Source organism: Cavia porcellus, unplaced genomic scaffold (assembly GCF_034190915.1).
Source record: "Cavia porcellus strain 051 isolate PalLab524CR breed Dunkin Hartley unplaced genomic scaffold, mCavPor4.1 scaffold_6, whole genome shotgun sequence".
In the NCBI taxonomy this organism is placed as follows: domain Eukaryota; kingdom Metazoa; phylum Chordata; class Mammalia; order Rodentia; family Caviidae; genus Cavia; species Cavia porcellus.
Genome location: NW_026947489.1, coordinates 92,693,203 through 92,715,356, shown reverse-complemented (window position 1 = coordinate 92,715,356; position 22,154 = coordinate 92,693,203). Strand labels below are relative to the sequence as shown.

At 58.7% G+C, this 22,154-nt stretch overlaps 2 protein-coding genes across 2 annotated transcripts; one reads left to right on the top strand and one right to left on the bottom strand.

Moving 5' to 3' along the window:
* The first annotated feature begins 966 nt into the window (after window positions 1–966).
* Window positions 967–8,201, top strand: Nr1d1 (nuclear receptor subfamily 1 group D member 1). The gene is made up of 8 exons (XM_003466932.5): window positions 967–1,548; window positions 4,210–4,542; window positions 4,757–4,845; window positions 4,955–5,099; window positions 5,467–6,107; window positions 6,298–6,483; window positions 6,849–7,059; window positions 7,705–8,201. Exons 1-8 carry the CDS (start codon window positions 1,518–1,520, stop codon window positions 7,902–7,904), a joined length of 1,836 nt encoding a protein of 611 aa, XP_003466980.1. The 5' UTR covers window positions 967–1,517; the 3' UTR covers window positions 7,905–8,201.
* Window positions 8,202–8,383: 182 nt separating this feature from the next.
* Thra (thyroid hormone receptor alpha) lies at window positions 8,384–19,715 on the bottom strand. The gene is made up of 8 exons (XM_003466933.4): window positions 19,528–19,715; window positions 17,174–17,241; window positions 16,348–16,448; window positions 15,051–15,198; window positions 14,333–14,538; window positions 12,824–12,970; window positions 12,211–12,469; window positions 8,384–11,543 (listed from the first exon to the last, which is right to left on the bottom strand). The coding sequence occupies exons 1-8, from the start codon at window positions 19,578–19,580 to the stop codon at window positions 11,293–11,295; spliced, it is 1,233 nt and encodes a 410-aa protein (XP_003466981.1). The 5' UTR covers window positions 19,581–19,715; the 3' UTR covers window positions 8,384–11,292.
* Between the last annotated feature and the right edge of the window lie 2,439 nt (window positions 19,716–22,154).

The following is a 22,154-nucleotide window of genomic DNA, read 5'->3' as shown; positions in this document are numbered from 1 at the left end:
CACGGTGCTGAGATGACAGATGTGCACCACCATGACCACTTTAGACGCTGGCCACTTGTAAGCCCTGTCCAGTGGGTCCTTGGGTCATCTCCTCATCATCTCTGTGATGCTCAAAGTGGAGCAGTGAACCTAGCAATGAACGTCTGTGGGTAGTTATTTCGGCAAAAGGGGGAGGGTGAAGAGGGTCTCCCGGTCCCCTCTGAGGTGGGCTCTGTGGAATCCAGCATTAGAGGCAGCACTCTCCCCAGGCCCCTGCCTCAGCGCTACCCCATCAGGTTAGGGCCTGAAAGCACTTTCACCACCAAGTTCTCCACTGCTGTCCTTTTTAAGTTCCCAGACAAAGGGAAATGACTCACCCCAAAGTCACCTCGACTGGGTGGGGGTGGTGTCACACAAGCAACGGGGGAGTCCCCTGGGGACATCCTCACCTCCGGACACGCCTTTCTCTCTGGGTATCTCCCTAAATGGAGCAGAAGCAAAAGCGGGTCACACTGCTTTTCTGGGGCTGTGTCACAAGGCAGCTTCAGCACCCTTCCTCCCCCGCGTCTCTGCGCCTGTGTCGCCAGTGACTTCGGGGCCAGGTCAGTCTTGCCATCACGTGAACTCATGTTTGCAAGGTTTGCAGAAAAGGGCTGCTAGCTTTGATCTCTCAGAGCAGCCGAGCTTTCCAATAATCCCTGCCCGGGAATTCACATGCCCCTGCCACACAGGGGTCCAAACACGCCACTCTTAACTCTCCGGCGCACCCCACCCGAAGCTGCTCTCAGCTCCTCCCCGCAGCCGGCAGGCTCAGGGCAGAAAGGGAAAACAGCCTCGATCCGCCCACTTTGTCTGTGGACTACAAATCCCGGCAGCCCGCGCGACGCGCAGGCGCCCACGAGGCTCAACGTGCCGACTGCTGGAAAAGTGTGTCACTGGGGCACGAGGCGCTCCCTGGGATCACATGGTACCTCCTCCAGTGCCGCGTGCGGCCCGGGAACCCTGGGCTGCTGGCGCCTGCGCAGAGGCCTCTGTCTCAGGGAAAGGCTCAGGCAAAAGGCGGCTGAGATTGGCAGAGTGAAATATTGCTGCCGGGGAAACGTAGCAGAGCACACGTCTCTCCCTTTGCGCCTGGGTGCTCCGTTTCTCCCATCACCTACTTCCTGGTTGCAACCTCTCTCCCTCTGTGACTTTTGCACCGGGAGCTTCAGATTCGCTACGCTGCAGCGCTGCAGTGGCACCCGGTGCACTGCAGAGACCCGACCCTCCTCGCTGCTTCCACTCGGAGGAGCTGCGGGCTGCTGGTTCTCCCTTGCAAAGCAGAGCTCCGCGGCTGTCTCCGCATCTGACCTCTCTGCAGAGCTGCAGTCGGCCACCCCGAGAGCTTGCGGCTGAGGGATACCCCGGATCCTGATTGAGAGTTTCAGGGTCCCTTCCCCGCTCTCAGCCAGTGCCTGCCCAGCAGGGAACAGCGGCAAGCGTAGTCTCCAGTTTGCTTGGAGTTCCGGTTTGAATGACCGCTGTCGACCAGTGAAGACATGACGACCCTGGACTCCAACAACAACACAGGTACGCGATTCCTTCGCTGTCACTCTCTCTGCTTGGTCACTGTTACCTGGCTTCCATCGGTTCCTCATAACCAGAAGGGCTTAGTCAGGACTTGTAAACTGCTTCTGCCTCGGGATTTGCCAGGATGCAGAGGGTCCCTCGGGTGGGGGATGCGCCCTTGTGAAGCGCACCCACCATCAGACCCCTAAAGCTCTCCTGAGCCTGCAGGACCTGAATTCCAGGACAAGAGGAAATGCAGATCGGATACGGGAGTGAGCTGAAGTTTAGGGGGACGAGGCTGTGGAGCTGTGCCCTGAAACGGCTCGGCTCCATCTGTCCACCCCCTGCAGCTCTGGACCGCCTCCCTCCTGGTGCCCCTGCCTTTACTTTCCCAGGGTTTAGGGAATCTGACAAACAGTGGGGTGAGTGGGACAGGAGGGCTGAGGACACGGGTTGTATCTCACGGGGGAATCCTCAGTGACACTCGGAGTGGCACTCTGAAGACTTCGGAGCTCGGTGCTTGGCCGGGGAGGGCACCCACAGCGCCAGCTCCAGAGCGCTCACATGGCCGCGGAGCCGGGGCCACGTGCTGCGTTTGTTTTCATTCAGCAGAAGCCATGGTCACCACCCCATTGGTCGCAGCCCGCCGGCCCCGTTACATAATGAGCTCCACCCCCCGGTTGTCCCGGCAACGCGTGTTCCGTCTTTTACTCCCCTAGGTTGTCCCAGCCCAGCCTGAGATCTGGGCTGGGCCCAGACCTAGGACGCCTGGGGAGGGGAGGGGCGGGCGGAAGCGGGTGGGGCTGCGGCTGGGGACGGGGTGGCGCGGAGAAGGCGGGGCATCCAGCTCCGGGGTTCCTCGTTGGGGAGCCACGTGCGAGGGGCACACGTGCAGCAGGGACGTGAGGCCGGCTGAGGGCTGGGCTCCCGCCCCACCCTGCCCAGCAGAGATCTAGGTGAAGCGGGCTGACTCACTGCCCCCTCTTGCCTCCTCTTCCTGCCAGCCTGGACCCTGCACCCCATCACCCAGTGAGAGGAGCCACCCCTGACCTCTCTTGGCCTCATATTTACGTGTTTACGCTTCCCCAAAAGACACAAGTAACCACCCTTCTCCTGACCCTTGCCCCTTTGCTGTGTTCATTTTGCACCTACTTCCCTGGACTGCTTTTGGCCCCAGTTTCTTCCCCACGTTCCCAATTCTCCCCATTACCGAAGCACCTCTTTCTTTCACCCTGCAAGAAAGCAAAACAGGCCCAGAGAGGGGATTTGATTCCTCCTGGGTCACAAAGCAATTTGCCAGTGATAAATGAGGAATAGCCTTTTTTTTTTTTGGAACCTGGGATCAAACTCACGACCTCACACTTGGCAGCAGGTGCTTATACCGCTGAGCTAAATCCCCTGCCCAAGGAATAGACTTTTTTGGGGGAGCTGTTTGGCTTCAAAGTGGAAGTCCGGTTGGATGAAGGTCTTCCTCCCCTTTGGGGGGGGCGTGGATAAACTAGGTCAAGTTCACTTACCACTGGTTCCACGTCCCATCCTCCACTTTGGCCGTGAAATTATAGGAGCTAATCTGTTGTGCAACTGTTTTACAGGGTGCTGGGTTCACCCTGACCAACCTTGAGCTATTTTAAGGCTGCCCTGCCCAGTGGAGTGTGTCAGTGGGTGAGCGAGACATGTGCCTCTGCAGACATGGTGGCATGGCATGTGTCAGATCACACGTGTCCCTGGGAGCCTTCCTTCTCCCCCACAACCTCTGGCAAGCCAGACTAGGTGCTTGGCAGGGGTGTGGCGGGCAGGTCACCTCTTAGTTCTGCTATTGCCACGGGAGCAGAATGCATGGTTGGCAGTGTACCCAGAGGGCCAAAGTCCTTGAGTTGCCAGAAAACCAGAGTTGTCACCAGGCTGAGACCAGGAAAGGGAAATTACAGAACCAGAGGCAGGACAGTTTGTATTTCTCCTGCTGCTGCAGCTATCCTCCTCCCCGGATGCAGAGGTAGAGTCCCCAGCCACTCATCTCTTGGAGTCCAGGGGACCCAGGCTGGGCTGCCTCCCCCCTGCAGCAGCATCTGAGAGCCCGGCTCCTGGTTTAGAGAGGACATGATATTTCTTTTGGAAACTGTCTGTTCTTTTCCCTGGTGGTTGGCCATCCCTTCCTCTCCACGGTCTCATACCTGGAATGATCTTGATGTTCAATCTGGCAGCCAATTCTTGTTTTAGAGGACTGGGCACTGTGAATGGGAACCTAGCTGCCCATCCTGTCCAAACAGCCCTAGGTCTGCCACTGACAGCTAAGTCATTGTTGTGACAGTCTCATCCCTTAGGAAAGCGTCCAGAACGGGATGTGAGATGACTGTGGGGGTCACGCCTCACACCCAAAGAAGCTGCTGTATTGTGCAAGACAGCATCATGGGGTTGGCCATGCTGGGTCTAGTGTTTGTTGGGCTGCTGCTTACTGTGAGTAGCTTGGTGTGGCCAAGTCTAATGTGCTGGGAATTATTTACCATACTTAGATGTCAGCCACAGTAGGTCTAGGATGTGTCAGGGAGCTTCTTATTAACTCCAAAGCCAGGGGTTCTGCAGGGTTAACTTCTAACAGGAGCAGTGTTTTGGGAATGAGCACGGTGGTACCCCCTAGTATCAGAGACAAGGTGGCGAACGTGCCCTTTTCCTGTGTTCTGCCAGGTGGTGTCATCACCTACATCGGTTCCAGCAGCTCCTCCCCAAGCCGAACCAGCCCTGAGTCCCTGTACAGTGACAGCTCCAATGGCAGCTTCCAGTCCCTGACCCAAGGCGGCCTCACCACCTACTTCCCACCCTCGCCCACCGGTTCCCTCACCCAGGACCCAGCTCGCTCCTTTGGAGGCATCGCACCCAGCCTGAGCGAGGATGGTTCCCCCTCTTCCTCCTCTTCCTCGTCTTCATCCTCCTACAATGGGAGCCCCTCGGGGAGTCTGCAAGTGGCCGTGGAGGACAGCAGCCGAGTGTCCCCCAGCAAGAGCACCAGCACCATCACCAGTGAGTCACTGTGGCTGGGGCTGGTTGTGGGACTTGGAAGACCTTGGGGACTTCTCCAGAATTGCACTAACCCCTGTCCAGCACAGTCTGGTCATTTCAGGGCCCCCAGATTCTGGAGCGCCTCCTTGGTCCTTCCTGCTTTTGGTGGGGTCTTATCACAGGAAGCCTCCCGTGTCCTGAGGCACTGATGGGCCTCTTCCCCTCACTTCCCCAGAACTCAACGGCATGGTGCTCCTGTGTAAGGTGTGTGGGGATGTAGCCTCCGGCTTCCACTATGGTGTGCACGCCTGTGAGGGTTGCAAGGTGAGGCACACAGGGCAAGGGCAGGACAGGGCCGGTGACCTCCACCTGGGACACTGCCAGGCCTACTGGAGACACTCACTGGCTACCCCTGCCCTCTCCTCTCCTCCAGGGCTTTTTCCGTCGCAGCATTCAGCAGAACATTCAGTACAAAAGGTGTCTGAAAAACGAGAACTGCTCCATCATCCGCATCAACCGCAACCGCTGCCAGCAGTGTCGCTTCAAAAAGTGTCTCTCCGTGGGCATGTCTCGAGACGGTGAGGCAGCACCTCGTCCTCTTTTCACCTTCCGCCCAGCATCTGACTCCATCTCTCTTCAAAGGATGGTTCCATGCTGAGATGCGGGGTGCCGGGATGAATTTCCTTTTGCCTGGAGGATGCCCTGGTGGTATCCTCTTGGGTAAAATCATTCTTGTCTCCCATTGGTTGGTTCCACTGGCCCCGCCCATTGGCAGGCCTACTTGGAAACCCCTGAGTAGATATGGCCTGCTGGTGTTTTTGGGATGCCCAATGGGCCTGGCCTTCAGGGTCTTGCCCCTTTGCAGGGGAAGGAAGAGATGCGTGCGTGCGTGCGTGCGTGCTTGTGTGTGTGCCACTTCCTGACACAACTCTCATCCTGTTGCAGCTGTGCGTTTTGGGCGTATCCCCAAACGAGAGAAACAGCGCATGCTGGCAGAGATGCAGAGTGCCATGAACCTAGCCAACAACCAGTTGAGCAGCCAGTGCCCGCTGGAGACCTCACCCCCCCAGCACCCCACCTCTGGCCCCCTGGGCCTCTCGCCATCTCCTGCTGCGGCCCCCTCCCCCCTGGTGGGCTTCTCCCAGTTCCCACAGCAGCTGACACCGCCCAGATCACCCAGCCCCGAGCCCACAGTGGAGGATGTGATATCCCAGGTGGCCCGGGCCCATCGAGAGATCTTCACCTATGCCCACGACAAGCTGGGAACCTCACCGGGGAACTTCAACACCAACCACGGGTTGGGTAGTCCAGCTACCACCCCACAGCGCTGGGAGAGTCAGTGCTGCCCTCCTGTCCCCAATGACAACAATGCCTCTGCCATCCAGCATCACAACGAGGCCCTAAATGGTCTACGACAGCCGCCTTCCTCCTACCCTCCCACCTGGCCGTCCGGCTCTGCCCCTCACAACTGCCACCAGCCCAACAGCAACGGGCACCGACTCTGCCCCCCCAACATGTTTGCAGCCCCAGAAGGGGAGGTTCCTGCCAGCAGTCCCCGACAAGAGGGCTCCAAGAACGTCCTGCTGGTGAGGGCACTGGGGCACAGATGATGCACGACTGCCTGGGAACCCCTCATCTCCACCTCACATCTGGTGCTCTGTTCCACGAATGACCTGTTTCTGGGGCCAAAACCCCCAGTCCCCAGGCCAGCCTTGCAGGGATCCACCTATCCAAGCTGGCCTGGCTGACACCCTCCCCACACCACTTTCTCCCCAGGCGTGCCCCATGAACATGTACCCCCACGGTCGCAGCGGCCGGACCGTGCAAGAGATCTGGGAGGATTTCTCTATGAGCTTCACGCCTGCTGTGCGAGAGGTAGTTGAGTTTGCCAAGCACATCCCAGGCTTCCGTGACCTTTCTCAGCATGACCAGGTTACCCTGCTGAAGGCTGGCACTTTCGAGGTGAGTGACCTTTGTGTTCCCTGTGCTTGACCTTGGGAAGAATGGGTGGGGGGGGTTGGCTTCTTGCAGTGGGCAGAGATTCTGAGGGACCAGGGAACCCCAGGATGTGATGGTGGGGGCAGGTCACCTTGTCCTCACACCACTAAGGGGCCTGGGGCTGTAATCTCAGCTGGTGTCTGGTTGCAACGCATGACAAGAAGATAAAGCCCTGCAGTACATCGCTCCCCCCTTCTAAAAGAATCTATCTGGAGTCACTGGGTGCTCCCCTTCCTTCCTGGAGGCAGCAGCGCTAAACCCTCTGGGGAACTTCGGGGTGCTTTGGCAGTGGTTCATCCCACCTCACTGGAATCACTGCCTCAATTCAGGTGCTGATGGTGCGTTTCGCGTCGCTCTTCAACGTGAAGGACCAGACCGTGATGTTCCTGAGCCGCACCACCTACAGCCTGCAGGAGCTGGGCGCCATGGGCATGGGAGACCTGCTGAGTGCCATGTTTGACTTCAGCGAGAAGCTCAACTCCCTGGCGCTCACCGAGGAGGAGCTGGGCCTCTTCACCGCTGTGGTGCTGGTCTCAGCAGGTAGGGGAAGCTCAAGCCGGAGCCAGCAGGAGGCAGACGCAGTTGGATTGAACACACCTTTTATGGAGTACCTACTCTATGCCAGGCCCCGCGCTGGGCACTGGGGATACAGACAGGACCGAGACACAGTCTAGCTTGGGAAACACTCATGCCCGACTAATTATAAAACAGATCAGTGTCACAGTAGAAACAAGAACCAAAGGAGCACAGACAACTATTTCTGCCTGGGGGAGCTGGGAAAGATGGTGACACTCCAGTGGGGCCTCCAAGGACAAGGAAGATACTGGCAGGCAGAGGGGGGCGGGTAGGGCATCCCAGGCAGAGGGGACTACAGAGCAAAAGGTGAGGGTGTCCGGCCACCATGCATGCAGGAGGAGACTGCTGGTGGCCTGGGAGGAGGAGGTGTGTGACCCGGCTCCTCCTCCTCCTCCTCCTCCTCTTCTTCCTTCCTGCAGGCCCCTGGGGTGGGGGCTTCAGGGAGAGGCTGCTGAGCCTGCGGGGTCCATGCAGCCCTCCGGGCTCTCCTCCTCCTCCTCCTCCTCCTCCTCCTCCTCTTCCTCCTCTTCCTCCTCCTCCTCCTCCTCCTCCTCCTCCTCCTCGGAGGCACTCGGGGAGCCTGCCTCACTGCTGTCATCATCCCCACAGACCGCTCGGGCATGGAGGACTCCGCTTCGGTGGAGCACCTCCAGGAGACGCTGCTGCGGGCTCTTCGGGCTCTGGTGCTGAAGAACCGGCCCTCGGAGACGTCCCGCTTCACCAAGCTGCTGCTCAAGCTGCCGGACCTGCGGACCCTGAACAACATGCATTCCGAGAAGCTGCTGTCCTTCCGGGTGGACGCCCAGTGACCCGCCCGGCCGGCCTTCTGCCGCTGCCCCCTTGTACAGAATCGAACTCTGCACTTCTCTCTCCTTTACGAGACGAAAAGGAAAAGCAAACCAGAATCTTATTTATATTGTTATAAAATATTCCAAGATGAGCCTCTGGCCCCCTGAGCCTTCTTGTAAATACCTGCTCCCCTCCGCCCCCCAGGCCCCAGCTTCCCGGTCTCCCCTATTTAAACGGCTCTGGCTCTCCCACCCGGTCCCTGGCCCTCCCCTCCAATTTGCTCTGTTCCTGTCTCAAATCCAATAGTTCACAGCTGAGCTGGCTTCTGTGGTGTGTGCTGTTTGGGGGTGGGTGGGGGCGAAAATATTGCCAAGTCTGGGGGGTGGGATGGGGTGGGGGGACCCCTCTCCATCTGGTCAGTTTGAGGGCGGCAGCTTGGCCAGGAGAGGGAAGGCTGTAGGGAAACAGCACACAAATCTAAGGGGGTGCCCGAGGGGGATATTTTCATCATATATTTATTACATAAATATATAGTAAAATAGACGAGCAACAATTACCATAAAAATATCTTTCTTTAAAATCCTGACCCAAAACAAACGGGGTGAAAAATCGCACATAACAGACATACTGATTGTCAACGTGGGGCAGGAGTAGGAGCCCCTTAAGTCACCCCTCCCAGCCCCCCCTCCCTGGGGAAGGGACCCTCCCTCCCCCCACCCCAGCACCAGCTTCTCGAACATTCAGTAGCGCCTCTGGGCAGTGTCCCCATCCCCCCACCCAGGGGAGCCCAGGGCAGGAAGTACTGTCCCCCTTATGGACGGTGTCTGTGTTACCCGCCCTGCCCTCTCCCAGCCCTGCAGACCCGTGCCACCCAGGGGAGGGGGGAGGGTCTCCCCGCCCTCCCCATGTCTGAGCAGAGGGGAGGCTGGATGAGGTATGTGTGTTCTAAGTGATGGGAAGGGCAATACTGAGATGGAGAGGCGGGGTGGGGGTGGGGTAGTGGTCATAGTTCTGGCACCCCCTTGTCCTGGCCTGGCCCCACAACCTCTTCCCAGTGACCAGGCCTCCCAGCGGTACTGCACTGGCTGCCCCGCCCTGCCTGCCCTAGTGCCCTGGGCCAACACTGGAGGAGGCGTGCGAAGCACCCACAGCAAGGTCATCCCCCTCCTTAGCACCGATGGCCCCCAGGAGAGGGCCCTGTCCCTAACTCCACAGCAGGGGCTGGGACAGCTGCCTCGCTAGAGCAGGTGTGTGGCACTCCTGAGTCTCCTGGCGCCCCCCAACCCGTGTACTCACGCACACATTCACACAGAGAAACGCGCACATACACCCCGCATCACTGGGAGGAGGGGAGGGCGGGGGCAGGGCAGGGGTCACAGCTCATGTGATTGGGGGGACGGGGATTCCCAAGTGCCTAAGAGGCCAGCATATCCATAGCTAAAGTGGGGACGGGGCAGGTGGGAGGACACAGCAGACAGGTCAGGAACCCCACTGGGGCCCTGGGTGCAGAGGACGGGGTGAGCCTGGCCATGGACCAGAGGATACAGGATCAGTGCCCCAGGAGAGGGGAAACAGACAAGACAGCAAGGGGGCTGGCCCCCGAGGGTGGGGCAGGCACATGCACGGATGACATGATGTTCCCAGGCCCTGGCTGGGCCAGAACACCTGATAGGGAGAGGGGGACACTGCCCAGGCTGGTGGCATGGCATTACCTTCCGTGTGTGTGTGTGTGTGTGTGTGTGTGTGTGTGTGTGTGTGTAGGGGGCTGTGGCAGGCTGAGGGTCAGAGTGGAGTGGCAGGTTCCCCACTGCTTAAGACATTTGTGCCCCAATAGTGCAAAGCGCAGGAAGCCCTGACACCCCTCCCCCGCCCCCACCCGTTCCCCATGGCTTCCGGGGGCATCTGCGTCCACCCATCCATCCCTGCCGACGCATGCAGCCCTGAGCCCAAGGCCCTCCTGTCTGCTCTGTCCCCAACCTTCCTCCTCCCTCCCAGTCTCCCCAGAGGAGTGGGCTTTGGCCAGAAGGAGGGCAGGAGGGGGGCAGCACCCCAAAGTGCAGACCGACACAGCCCTCCTGAACAGGAGGGGGGGGTGCTCAAGCCAAAGTCCCTGAATTAGAGAAGAGAGGGGAAGGGTTGGGGGGCAGAGTGGCAGCTGGCCTAAAGAGCTTCAAACAGGACAGGAGGGTTGCCCACTGCCTCTGCCCCGGCCGCAGAGCAGAGCTGTAACACCCCTCTTCCGTGTGGCCCACCCTGGGCTGGGCTAGTGTCTTGAAGGGGATGGGGAAGAGAACAAGGGGGTCAGAGGGAGCCCAGGAGGAGGGTGAGGTGCAGGTGCTGGGAGCCACTCACACACACACTCCCCAGCAGCATTTGGATTGTAGGTAATACTGCAGTCTGTGAGGTGGGAAGGGGCCGGGCGGCCGTTCTTCCTGTGTGGGTGCCAAGGTGGGGAACAAGGTGGTCAGTGTGGGGGACCTCTGGGGCTGGGCACTTGAAAGGGGGAGCTGTGCGGGCAGCAGGGCAGGCTGGTGAGGGCCAGCTGGCATCCAGCGTGAGAGGTAGATGGAACTCAGCGGGCACGAGTGGCAGAGAGCAGAGGAAGTACTGGGGCAGGGGTGGGGGACAAGGGGGTGGCCAGGACCCTGTCGTGTTGACTCACAGCTCTGACAGGCAGCCAAACCCCTGGGGAGGGGATACATTGGGGCATCTGTCTCGGATCTACGGGGGCAGCTCTCAAAGTGCATGGGGTGAGGAGGACAGGTCCTCCCCTCTGGCCAGCCTCAGTTAATAACTTAATATCATCTCTCTGTCACTCGCTCTTTTTGTCTTTTTCTGTCTAGCTTTTCTTCATTTATCTTCTCCCCTCACTTGGTTTCCAAAGTGCAGTTAGGATGACTGTCATCTTTAACCTCCGGCAGAGGAGGAGCAAAGCCCAGCCCAAGATGTCCTCTGTGCTCAGGGGCCTGGGGAAACTGAGGCCCTGAGCCTGGAGGGGAAACCTTGGCCGAAGGACCACTAGGACCCTCTCCTGCGCGACGGCACAATCCCCAGCCACACTCCTCCTTTCCCTACTGTCAGGTCGCATGGCTTGTCCCGTCCCTCTGAGTTCTCTGTACCTTCCCCACTTCTCACAGGATGGGGCTCCCAGGAACTGTGGGACCCAGGTCCCAGCCTCCCAACTATCCTTTCATAGCAAGTTCATCTGAGCGCCCTGTCCCAGGGCTGGAGGTTCTGGGGGACCTGGGCAGTGCAGGGGGGCGGGAGGGGGGTGTGCGTGGGAGCTGCATCTATCCAAGGATGAGAGGGAGGAGAGAGGAGGTGGGGGTCTCCCTGGGCCCCCAGCTGGGCCCCTCCTCTCCGGGCTCCTCCCTGCCAGCTCTGCACACCCTCTGGCCGCCTGAGGCTTTAGACTTCCTGATCCTCAAAGACCTCCAGGAAGAGAGGGGGGAAGAGCTCGGTGGGGCACTCGACTTTCATGTGAAGGAAGCGGCTGGCGTGGCAGGCCCCGATCATGCGGAGGTCAGTCACCTTCATCAGCAGCTTGGGCCAGAAGTGCGGAATGTTGTGTTTGCGGTGGTTGACGTAGTGCTCGAACGCCAGCAGGTATGCCTCCTGGCTCTTCTCTATCTTGTCCACGCACAGCAGGCCCGAGCGGTCTGTGGGGGAGGCAGGGAGGCATGAAGGGCGTGCGGGAAGGGCCAGGGAAGCCATGGCGTGACGTGTGGGGTGAGGATGCATGAAAGGGACAGTGCTGCGGGGGGGAGACTAAGGCAGAGAGGAGAGTTGGCAGTCGGGTTGGGCGTGGTGGCACACAGTTGTTCGTGAGGCCATTCTGGGCTGCATGGTTGCAGGCAGGATGACACAAGGAGACCTTGCCTCAACCTCCTGTTCCCTAAACGAGGGGTCGGTGGTCAGGGAGGTAGGGTGGGAATGAGGGTCAAAAGAAGGTGAAGTGGACAAGAGGTGGGATTGAAAGACAGGGAGGATGGGGTAGAAGGTAGACAGGAACCAAGTGGAGGGAGAGGAACAAAGGGGCTTTGTGGGTGGCAGAGCTGGGGACAGAGAAGGAAACATGGGGCCAAGGAAGGAAAAGAACAGAGTGGGGATGGGCCTGAGGACCTGAGGTGGCAGCAGGGGATAAAGGGTGGCCTAGGTGACAGCCAGGTAGCCTGGGAGAGGGGATGGGACAGACATGCAGGTGGAGGGGACAGAGAGAATCTGCAGCACTTAGGGAGGAGGACAGCAACAGGCCCAGGGCCCCGCCAAGCCCTGGGGGCCCTGGAAGCCTCAGGGTGCCCCCACCCCCAGCCAAGGGGCAGGTACCTGTTGACATTAGCAGCACAGCCTGCAGCAGAGCCACTTCCGTGTCATCCAGGTTAAAGGCAGAGAGTGACTTGCCCAGTTCAAAGATGGCGTCCGAGACCACGCCCAGGCCGCCGTTCTTGAGCTGCTCCCGCTTGACAGCCATCTCCCCACTCAGCGTCAGAGTGTCACTCTCGGGATCATAGCGCACAGCCGCCCGCAGGGACATGATCTCCATGCAGCACCCCTTCAGGAGGATGATCTGGTCTTCACAAGGCAGCTGCGGGAGGCAGGGCCAGGGGGCCACTCAGCATGGCCTGACCATGCAGGCCTCTAAGCCCCCATTCCACAGCCACCTGGTGATCACAGTACCTCCCCAAGGTACAGGGGATCCAGGTGACTCTGGGTAAGTCCCAGTTACAAGGGCGCCTCCTTCAGGGGTTCAGGATGGCCAGGTAGGCTCCAGGGGAGGTGGGTGTGGGGAGCAGGGGTCCTAGGATGGGGGCTGCTCAATGCGTGCGTGTTACATTGCAGCCATGGCTCCCCGTCCAGAGAACTGCGGAGGCATGTGCTGTAGCACGGGGCTGTCCCTCTAGCTCGGCAACATGTGTGTCCCCTCCCACCTGCCACTCACCTCGGAGAACATGGGCAGTTTTTTGGCAAAGTCCACCACGCGGGTGATGGCCGGGGTAATGATCTTGGTAAACTCGCTGAAGGCCTCAAGGTCCACCTTGTCTCCGTCTGGCATGGAGACGATGGGTGACTGGCCAATGTCATCCGGCTAGGGGGGACATTTGGGGTCAGTGGGGGGCTGCAAGACCCCTTTTGACTGCTCACTGAGGCCCCTGCCCACCAGGGGGAGCTCCAAGGTAGCTCGGGGAAGAAGGCCCCCCACAGGCCTGGACCTGAAAGCTGTGTCCCAGCCCTGAGGCTTTTCCTTCAACCTTGGGGCAGAAGATACACCGGAAAGAGCAGAGCGCTCCAAGTCTGCTAATAATAACAGTCGTAAGAATGGTAGTGGCAGCCAGGCGTGCACTCCCAGCACTCAGAGAGGGTAAAACAGGAGGAACATAAGTCTGGAGCCCAGCTGGGAAACACAGTGACCAGTGACCTGTCAAGATCCTGGCCCAAGATGGGTGTGGTGGTACTCAAAGTGCACCTGCAACCCTAGCATGCAGGAGCCTGAGGCCAGAGGATTGCTGTGAGTTCACGACTGGCTCAGACTACATACTGAGGCCCTGTTTCCTGCTCCCCCAAAAAAAGACCCTATTTTTTTTAACTTAGAAAAAAAAATTTTTTTTGTCTTTTTGAGACAGAGTCTCGCTATGTAGTTCAGGTTGGCCTGGAGCTTACTTTGCAGCCCAGGCTGGTCTTGAACTTGCAACAATTCTCCTGCCTCAGCCTCCTGAGTGCTGGGATTACAGGCATGCACTACAATACCCAGCTCAAAACCCCAATAAAAAAAACCCCATACATATATATATACATATATATATATATGGCTGAGGGTGTAACTCAGAATGAAGGGCCTGGATTTAATCCTCAGTACTGCCAAGATAATAATAATAAGCTGTAATGATTGAAAACATGACTAGGCATCAGGTTCCACGTCCTATAAACCTCAGTGGGCCCTCATCACACTCTATGGGAACAAACTCAGCACCATTCTGCACAGCAGGAGACACAGGCCCGCTCCAGCAGGGAAGGATAAGCTGAAGGCCCAGGCCCAGCCCTTCAAAAACCCACCTGCTGGGCTCTGGAGCACATTAAACAGCACTCATTCCACCCTCTGGCTCTACCGCCAGGAGCCAGGCGCCAACGGCCCATCTCCTTCCAGACTGATCATCCGCTTGGCAGGCGGTTCTGCCAGGGCTAACACAATGCCTGAGCCCCAGCAGGTGCTCAGAAATACTGTTACACGACTGTGTCCTCGAGGTCCCCTCCCGGTCATGTGGGCAGGAAATGAGGAGAGGTCACCCCTGGGCTGGAATTCAAGGAGGCTGGCGAAGCCCAGGCCTCCTGGAACGCTGCAAGCTGGACTGGGCAGGACGCATCCAGGTGTGTGTCCTTGGGACCGCAGAAACACAAACACACGAGGGGACCCACTCTGGGACCTCCCCATGTCCGCTCTTCAAGTCCTCACCAGGAATTTCCGCCTCTGCTTCCAATGACTGCCCTGGGCGTTGGTGCTGCGGTGGGCCTCCGTGGCAACGTGGATCAGGTCCCACTCCTCAGGAGTGGGCTCCGGCCGCTGCTGCAGAGACCTGATCATCTCCTCCTTCCGCCGCCGCTCTCGGTTTTGCTCGATCAGCTTTCGCTTGGCCACACGCTTTGAGTCATCCAGAACCACTGTGGACAGAGGGACACAAGGCCAGGGCATGGCACACTTTCTCCTGCTCCGCAGAAGCAGGGTGGGGAAACTGAGGGCCTGACAGACTTGACACCCAAAGGTGCAGGGTATGACCCAGACCGAGATCAACCACCGAGGCCACGTCAACTCCAACCAGCTCCTCTGGAGGAATCTCATGTCCCCATTGTATGGTGACAGGTTACTCAAGGACCCAGCACCAGATCCCCAGCCAATAAAAGATGCCCCCCACCACAAGTGAGTGTCCGCTGTGGGGGAAGGAACACTTCAAGGGTGGCCCTCGGGTGGTGAAGGCCATGGGCGCTAAGGTCCTGGGAGACTGTAGAGGAATCCTTTTGGCTGCCTGCTGGCATTAAGGGAACAGATACTGAGACCCTGACCACCCTGCCCCCAGCCTGAGTGGGACTGGACCATCACTCTGCCCCAAGGGTGCCCTGGAACGGTGCCCCAGCCCCACCCCAGCTGCCCGCATTCCTGGGCCCTGGTCCCTTACGATCCATGGCCATGCCCACAGCGATGCACTTCTTGAAGCGGCACAGCTGGCACTGGTTGCGGGTAATTTTGTCGATGACACAGCAGCTGTCATACTTGCAGGAATAGGTGGGATGGAGGTTCTTCTGGATTGTGCGGCGGAAGAAGCCCTGGGATGGGGGAGACAGTGCAGGTTCTCATCGGCTTCCCGCTGAAGCAACCCCTGCAGTCCACAGGGGTGGAGTGGAGGGGAAATGGGTGAGGGACCTGCCCTCCTCTGATGCCAAGCCCAGGAAGCAAAGAACAGAAGTGCTCTGCCCGGCTCTGAGCGCAGTGGCAGGGAGGGAGAATCGGGGATGGAGTGGTGGGAGGTGCTGCGAGGTTTGAAGGAGGGAACAGCAGCTCTGGAAGCCCACTGCTACCCTACTGCCCATCTAGCGTTCCCACTTGGGGTTCAGTGAGTCTATGCCCCACGCTAAGCTAAATAGGAGGATCAAACGTCAAGAAAAGACATTGCAAATAAACTCTAGGACCTTGGGCCAGGGGTTTAGCTCAGCAACACAAGTGCCTGCTTAGCAAGCATACAAGGTCCTGAGTTCGATCCTCAGTACAAAAAAACAAAAATACAAAAAAACCCTCTTAGGACCTTAAAGTGAAAATGGGAATGTTCAATGCTGTGCATCTTGACTAGTCCTGCCTTTCCAGGAAAACCCTCCAAAGTCAAGATTGGCAGCAGTGTGAAGAGTTAAGGGCTAGGGATTTAGCTCAGTGGCACAGTGCCTGCCTGGCAAGTGCGAGGTTGTTTGATTCCTGATACGCACACACACAAAAAAGATTTGTTGAACATTTGCTAGGTAAATATATGCCTTTTTGTTTTATCCATGTGTTTGAGACAAGACCTTTGTATGTAGTCCAGCCTAGCTTTGAACCCAGACTGGCCTTGAACTCATGTTGATCCTCCTTCCTCAGCTTCCTTTGTGCTGGGATTAAGGGTGTGAACCCCCACACCTGGTTGCACCCTTCCTTTCTACTACAGCGCTTATCAAGTTCTTCTCACGGGCCTGGCACATCTTAAATATGTCACGTAAATTACTGAATTCTGCCAGCAACCCTGTGAGAAGACAGGGAGTATGATTATCACCATTTCACAGATGGAGAAACTGAGGCTCAGAGAGCTTAGGCAGTCTGCCTGCGTGTGGCAGCGCAGGGAGTAGGAAAGAACCAATGAATGAATGCACAAGGGAAGCGTGACTGGTGATGCAACAGGGGGCGCTGAGGGACTCGGAGGGAGGAGGAGAGGGAGTGGTGGGGTGGCCTACCTTGCACCCCTCACAAGTGATACAGCGGTAGTGATAACCGGTTGCCTTGTCCCCACACACAACGCACTGCTCGTCTTTGTCCAGGTAGCTAGGGATATACCCTGGTAAGAGGAAAGGGTGCAGACACCGGGCATGGCTTGGGGCCTTCAGGGAGGCTCCCACACTCTCCCTGGCCCCATCCTGCCCTTTCAGCCCCAGCTTGCTGAAGGGTTCTGTTCCCAGGTAGAACCCTGCCCATTCACTGCCCATTCCAGGCTGGCTGGCTGGCTTCCTTCTCTCCCTTGCTCCTGGCCTCCCTCCCTCTCTTCCTTTCTATTTTTGCAGTGTTGAAAATCAAACTTGGGGCCTTAGGCACGCTAAGCAAACGCCCTTCCCACCAAGCTGTCTCCTCAGCTCTTCTTATTTTCCAGTTTGAAGACAGGGTCTCACTCTGTGGCCTTGGCTGGCCTCAAACTCCTGGGCGGACATGATTCCCCCTGCCTCAGCCTTCCAAGTAGCTGGGACTACAGCTCTGCAGCACTGTACCTAGCTGCATTAGTGGGAGAGGTGAGATGGGGATTAACCCGGATCGGAGCAACTCCTTCCAGGAGAATGGAGGCCCACATTCTCTAGCTGAGGCCCTTATTCTGGTGGGGGCCTGCAGGAAGGTGTTTACAGGAGTACTCCATCCTCCTAAAGGCAGGGGCAGATCTCATATGCAGCTGGCCATTAACCCCAGACAACCCCCCATCGTCCTCTGGGCACTCCCCCCAGGGGCACAGGAGGTACTGGATGGAGCCCAGGATCAAGAGAGGTGTGGCAAGCAGGGCACAGAAAGCCAGCTCACCTGACATGCTGGTTTTCAGGGAACATTGGCCGTTCTTTCTTTTTCGCTTTCCATCTGGTGACCTGGCACTGGATGGAGACAAAGTGGGCAGAGTCACAGAGCAGTCCTGGGCACCCCCTGTTTACCCAAGAGGCTCATGCAATCCCCCAGGCCCAGCGCCTCCATCTTCTGTCCCCAGTCCACCTCTCACCCCACGGCAGCTGACAGAGCTTAGGAGGGCCTGGCTATCTGGTAACTGCAGGGAAAGATAAGGGCTTGGCAGGGTCGACTCAGGTCCTGCGGTCCCAAAACACGCATGCACACACACATACACACGCAAGCATTGCTCTATGGTCTCAACACACACACACACACACACACACACACACACACACACACACACACACGCTGCTGATAAATATGCTAAAAGAACCCTCAGAATATTCTTCAGGCTGTGTAACCTTTAGGATACACTGCATACATGCGACACACACCCGTATGCAAATGAATGACGGCACAGGCTCCAGTATAAACCCAAGTATGGTAGTAAGTCCCGGGATCTATTATCCCTGAAACTTCTAGGCACTCCTGAGTGTGATACATGACCCCTAGGACAGGCCCTGTGTTACACAAGCCCATGGACAGGCACCGGCCACCTCCCCTCCCCCAGCACAAACGTGTTGGTGATTTCCAGGCCCTGCCCACACATGCTACATAACCCATAGCCATGGAAAATACTGGATCATCCTGCCCACTCACAGCCTTCCTTTAGCAGAGCTGCCAATCAAAGCGCACTTGTGCCCGGCCACACCGTGTGCTGGAGTCAAAGCTAAGACAAGGACCCTGTGCCCCTCCATGCAGGGTATTAGCAGCCACCCTCAGCCCTGGCACATACATGTTGCCAGGTTCTGCACATACATGTTACGTAACCTTAGTACACGCAGGTTACATAAGCCCTCTGCACACATGCAGGGATTGTATAACCTTCCACACCCACCCTGCGCGTGGCATGTCGCAGGGCCCCTCCTCTTGGAGCCCGATGCAGCTCCCAACACACTGACACAGTGACCTTGGCCAGGGTCACAGTCGCTGACAGCCCTGTGCTCCACGCCCCTGGGGATCGCCCTCCTCTGGTTCCTAGGAGGCTGCAGGGTCAGGCCTCCCTCCTGCCTTCCGGAAGGCACCAGTAGGGCACCTCGCCCACCTGGGCTCCCAGCGGAGCTGTCCTCTTCCCCAACTACCCGCCTCCTGGTCTCTGGGAGCAGTCCCAGGGACAGCCACGAGGTGGCGCCTGGGGTGGGGGTGGGGATTGAGTGGAGGAGGGGCCGCCGTCTGGGGCACTGGGAACCTGCCTTCCCGCCTTTAACAGCCAACTGCCTATTCTCCCAGACCCAGAGAAGTCTGGGCAGGAAAACACGGGGGATGCAAGTGACAGCTCTATATGGACAGCCCAGATGTCCTTGTCCCTACCTGGCTGAGTGTTTGGGGGAGGGGCATCACCCCAGTGCCCTATGTGCACGAGTGGAGCCCCATCACTTCCTCTGCCCCTCCGGGGAACCAGGCGTGGGCCCCAGGGCTTGGCCTGGCCTCCAGCTGCCTGGCTCAGGCTCCGATCTCCTTGGCAACTGGGAGCCACACTGCTCCCCAGAGCACCCCCACCCCCAGCCTTTCCTCTGGTCCTAGGCACAGGCTGTACCCAGCTCCTGGGACACGGTGCCAACTGGGACAGAGCTCTGTGCCACCTGGAGCCGACGGGAGTGGCAGAGACCCTCTGGGCAGCCCAAGGACGGGGCAGGTCACAGGTGACCGTGCGTCCCTGTGTGTCGGGTATGGTGCAGGCCTTTCCCACGTGGAAGCCCAGCCTTTGCAGTTGGCCTGTGCTCCCTGTTTCCTGGGAGGAGCCCCGCAGCAGCGCCTGCCCTGCGCTCTGAACAAGGAAGAGCTTGTGGGGCTCCCCATAGACTCCCAGTGGAAGCGTGGGCTATGACCAACTGATGCGTGTGTCCTAAAATGTCACATTCCATGTGCCATGGCTGCGGACAGCACTTGTCCGTGGTCAGATGGGGACGGGCTGCTGGGGGAGGGGAGGATCACACAAGCACAGGTGAGAGCAGCAATGACAGGGAGGACAGATGCTGGGGCACCGAGCCCTCAGACACTGTCCAGGGTACAGGCATGTGGCCGCTGCCCCCTTCAGGAGGGGCCTCTCTCAACCCAAGCAGCTAATTCTCCAGTTCATCGGAACAGGTCCCTTCGCCTGTTGGCCTCACCGTCATCTCTGGAGATGTCTGAGGGACCCCAGCTCTCTCCTGCCCAGGCAGGGGACTGTGCCTGCTGTCTACAGTGGGCCCCTCTATGCCCGGTCCATGTGTTACCTGTTCTCCTCTGGGTCTGACCCACACTCCACCTTGCTTGGCTTCTGTTCCATTCACTTCAATTCCATCCAGGATGCCCTCCAGCACGCCAAGAGACTGGGGTAGGCACGCTGGCCCCCCCACACCCACAGGCCACCTGCCCCCCACCACCCAGGCCTTAGGGGCCAGCACCCATGGTATCCGCCAGGCCCTTGGCCTTTCACACCATGCCCTGCGCCCCAAGGAGGAGCGGGTGGTGGGAGGGGCCAGGGAGTGGCAGGTGGGGGACCTGGGGGTACAGGCTGGGTTCGTGGGCTGGGGGAGTCTCTTCTGAGTCTTGTCCTGTCCTGGAGATCCCTGCAGAGAAAAGACAGAGGGTGAGGTAAGACAGTGCCGTGGAGAGCAGTGGGTAGAATTCCTGACAGCAGCCCTAGGGGGTCCTGGAGCCCATAACAAGGTGGGCGTGCAGGGCAAGCAGAGGGAGAGGACTCAGGGAGAGAAGGCGGGAAAGAGTGAGGTCATCCATGTGGCAGGCCCTCGGTGCATGCTAACCCTCGGGCTCCTGTGATCCCTGTCTAGGCACATTTTCTAAGCTTCCTCAGGATGACAGGGTCAAGAGGAAATCAGAGAGAAGATTCCAGAACTGGCATGGGGGTTTCTCCACAGGCCGGAGTGGTGGGAACACAAGGCTAGCACATGGGGATCATGAATGTCCACCTTGGTGCCTTGGTGAACAGAGACCCTGAAAGGCAGGACTGATCCTCACACTCTGGCACAAGAACCCTGTGCCACTGCCCAGTCCGAAGCCCAGCTTAGCGGAGCTGCCTTAGCTGGCTTAACTGAGCTGCCAGCCACCAGGCTAGCAAAGGGAAAGGGCAAAGGAAACGAAGAGACGTGAGCTGAATAGATGACCTTTCGAACTGGGCATTGGATTTGACAGCTGAGGAAACTGAGTCGAAGAAAGCATGACCCAGAGGCTGGGGATTTAGCTCAGCAGCATAAGCGCCTGCCTTGCTAGTGTTGGGTCATGAGTTCAATCCCTGGTACCGATAAAAACAAAACAAAATAAAACAAAACAAACAAACAAAAAAAGACAAAGCATGACCCTTCCTTCAAGGAACTCACAGGGGTAGGAAGCAGGTGACGCAGGGGCTGCCCCCGCCGGTCTCCCAACCTCACTCTAACTACACTCTTGTTCTGCTACCTGGGGCCAGGGCACTGCCAGCCTTTGCCTGCTGCCCCAGCATGCTGCCCTTCCGGGCCCTGGGCTGCAGACCTGGGCTCTGTCTCCGTGCATGCAGGCAGGTGTGGCCAATGGGCGGGGACAAGGGGTGCCAGTCCCCACACTCAACCTCACCTCGTGGGCCCTGCACCAGAGGCCTCGCCCAGGGCCCCTACAGCCCTACCCCTAGGAGCTGATAAGGGGTCAGGGTAAGAGGAGGGGGCAGAGATAAGCCAGGACATAGGGCAGCCCCCAGGGTGGGGCATGTGGGAGGAGCACAGAAAAGTGGCCCATTTTGTCTCCAACACTGCCCCCCCAAGGCCAGAACTGGGCACTGGGGGCCCGGACAGGAGACTGGGGGGTGGGGTGGGTGCTAAGCGGGGAGCCTTAGCCCAGGGAGCCATCCAGAAAGTAGGTCAAGTTTTTCTTGGCTTGTGGAGAAATTCCTGTTATAAATTTATAATGGTGTAGCCAGCCCTTAGGAGTGGAGGTGGGAGAGGAGAAGGAGTGGGTGGGGTTGCCCGGGGCTGGGCACTGGGGCCTGCTGCTCACAGCCAGGAGAGGGGCAGGGGGTGAGGGGAGCGGGCTGGGCGGGACAATAGAGGCGGCTCTGTTCCTGCTTCTCTCTGGGCCCAGGAGGCTGCTCTTGGTCAGCTGTCAGCGTCTGCAGTGTGCTCCCCCCACCGGGTCTGGGTGTCTCCCTGCCCCCCAAGCTGTGCCTCGGTGCTTGGCACACCCTGGCTGCGGTGCTGCCCCCGCCTGTCTCCTGCCCGCCTGGCACACTGCCACCACTTGTTTACAGAAGCTGGAAAAATCCACTCGCCAGCCAGAGGCCCCAGCACCCCCTGGGAGGAGAAGAGGCAGGCCCCGGAGTGGGCACACAGAGAGGGGCAGCCCTGGGGAGCAGGCCCTGGGGGGCAGCGAACCGGGCCAGGGTGGTTAGGCTTGGGCATCAGCAGCCGTGAGCCAGGCTGAGCAGGGAACCCCAGCAGCAGCCACTTGGCACAGACAGGTCCCGCCCCGGGCCATAGCTTTGGAGGACCCCCTCATTGCTACCAGTTGCTACAGGGCAGACCTGAGGCTGTGCCAACCTAAACCACCCTACTTGTTTGCCCTTCTCTCTCTCTGGCCCAGCCTTAGCTCCCAATGAGTCTGGACACTGCCAAGGGCTTGCACGTGCCCGCCAATGGAAGGGGCGGGGGCCTTCCTGGCCCCACCTCTGTGCAGAGTTAAACGGTGCCCTAGTGCCAGTTGGTGCAGTCCAGGCTAGGCCCCTGGCAGGAGGCAGAGGAATGAGGTGCAGACCTCACTGCCCAGGGCACCCTTGCCTGGCACCTAGCAAGAGTCCGGAGTGTCTGAGGACTCCTTAAAGTCTCTCCAGGGACACTGGGACCTCTAAGGCAACACAGAGCCCAAGCAGAGGGGC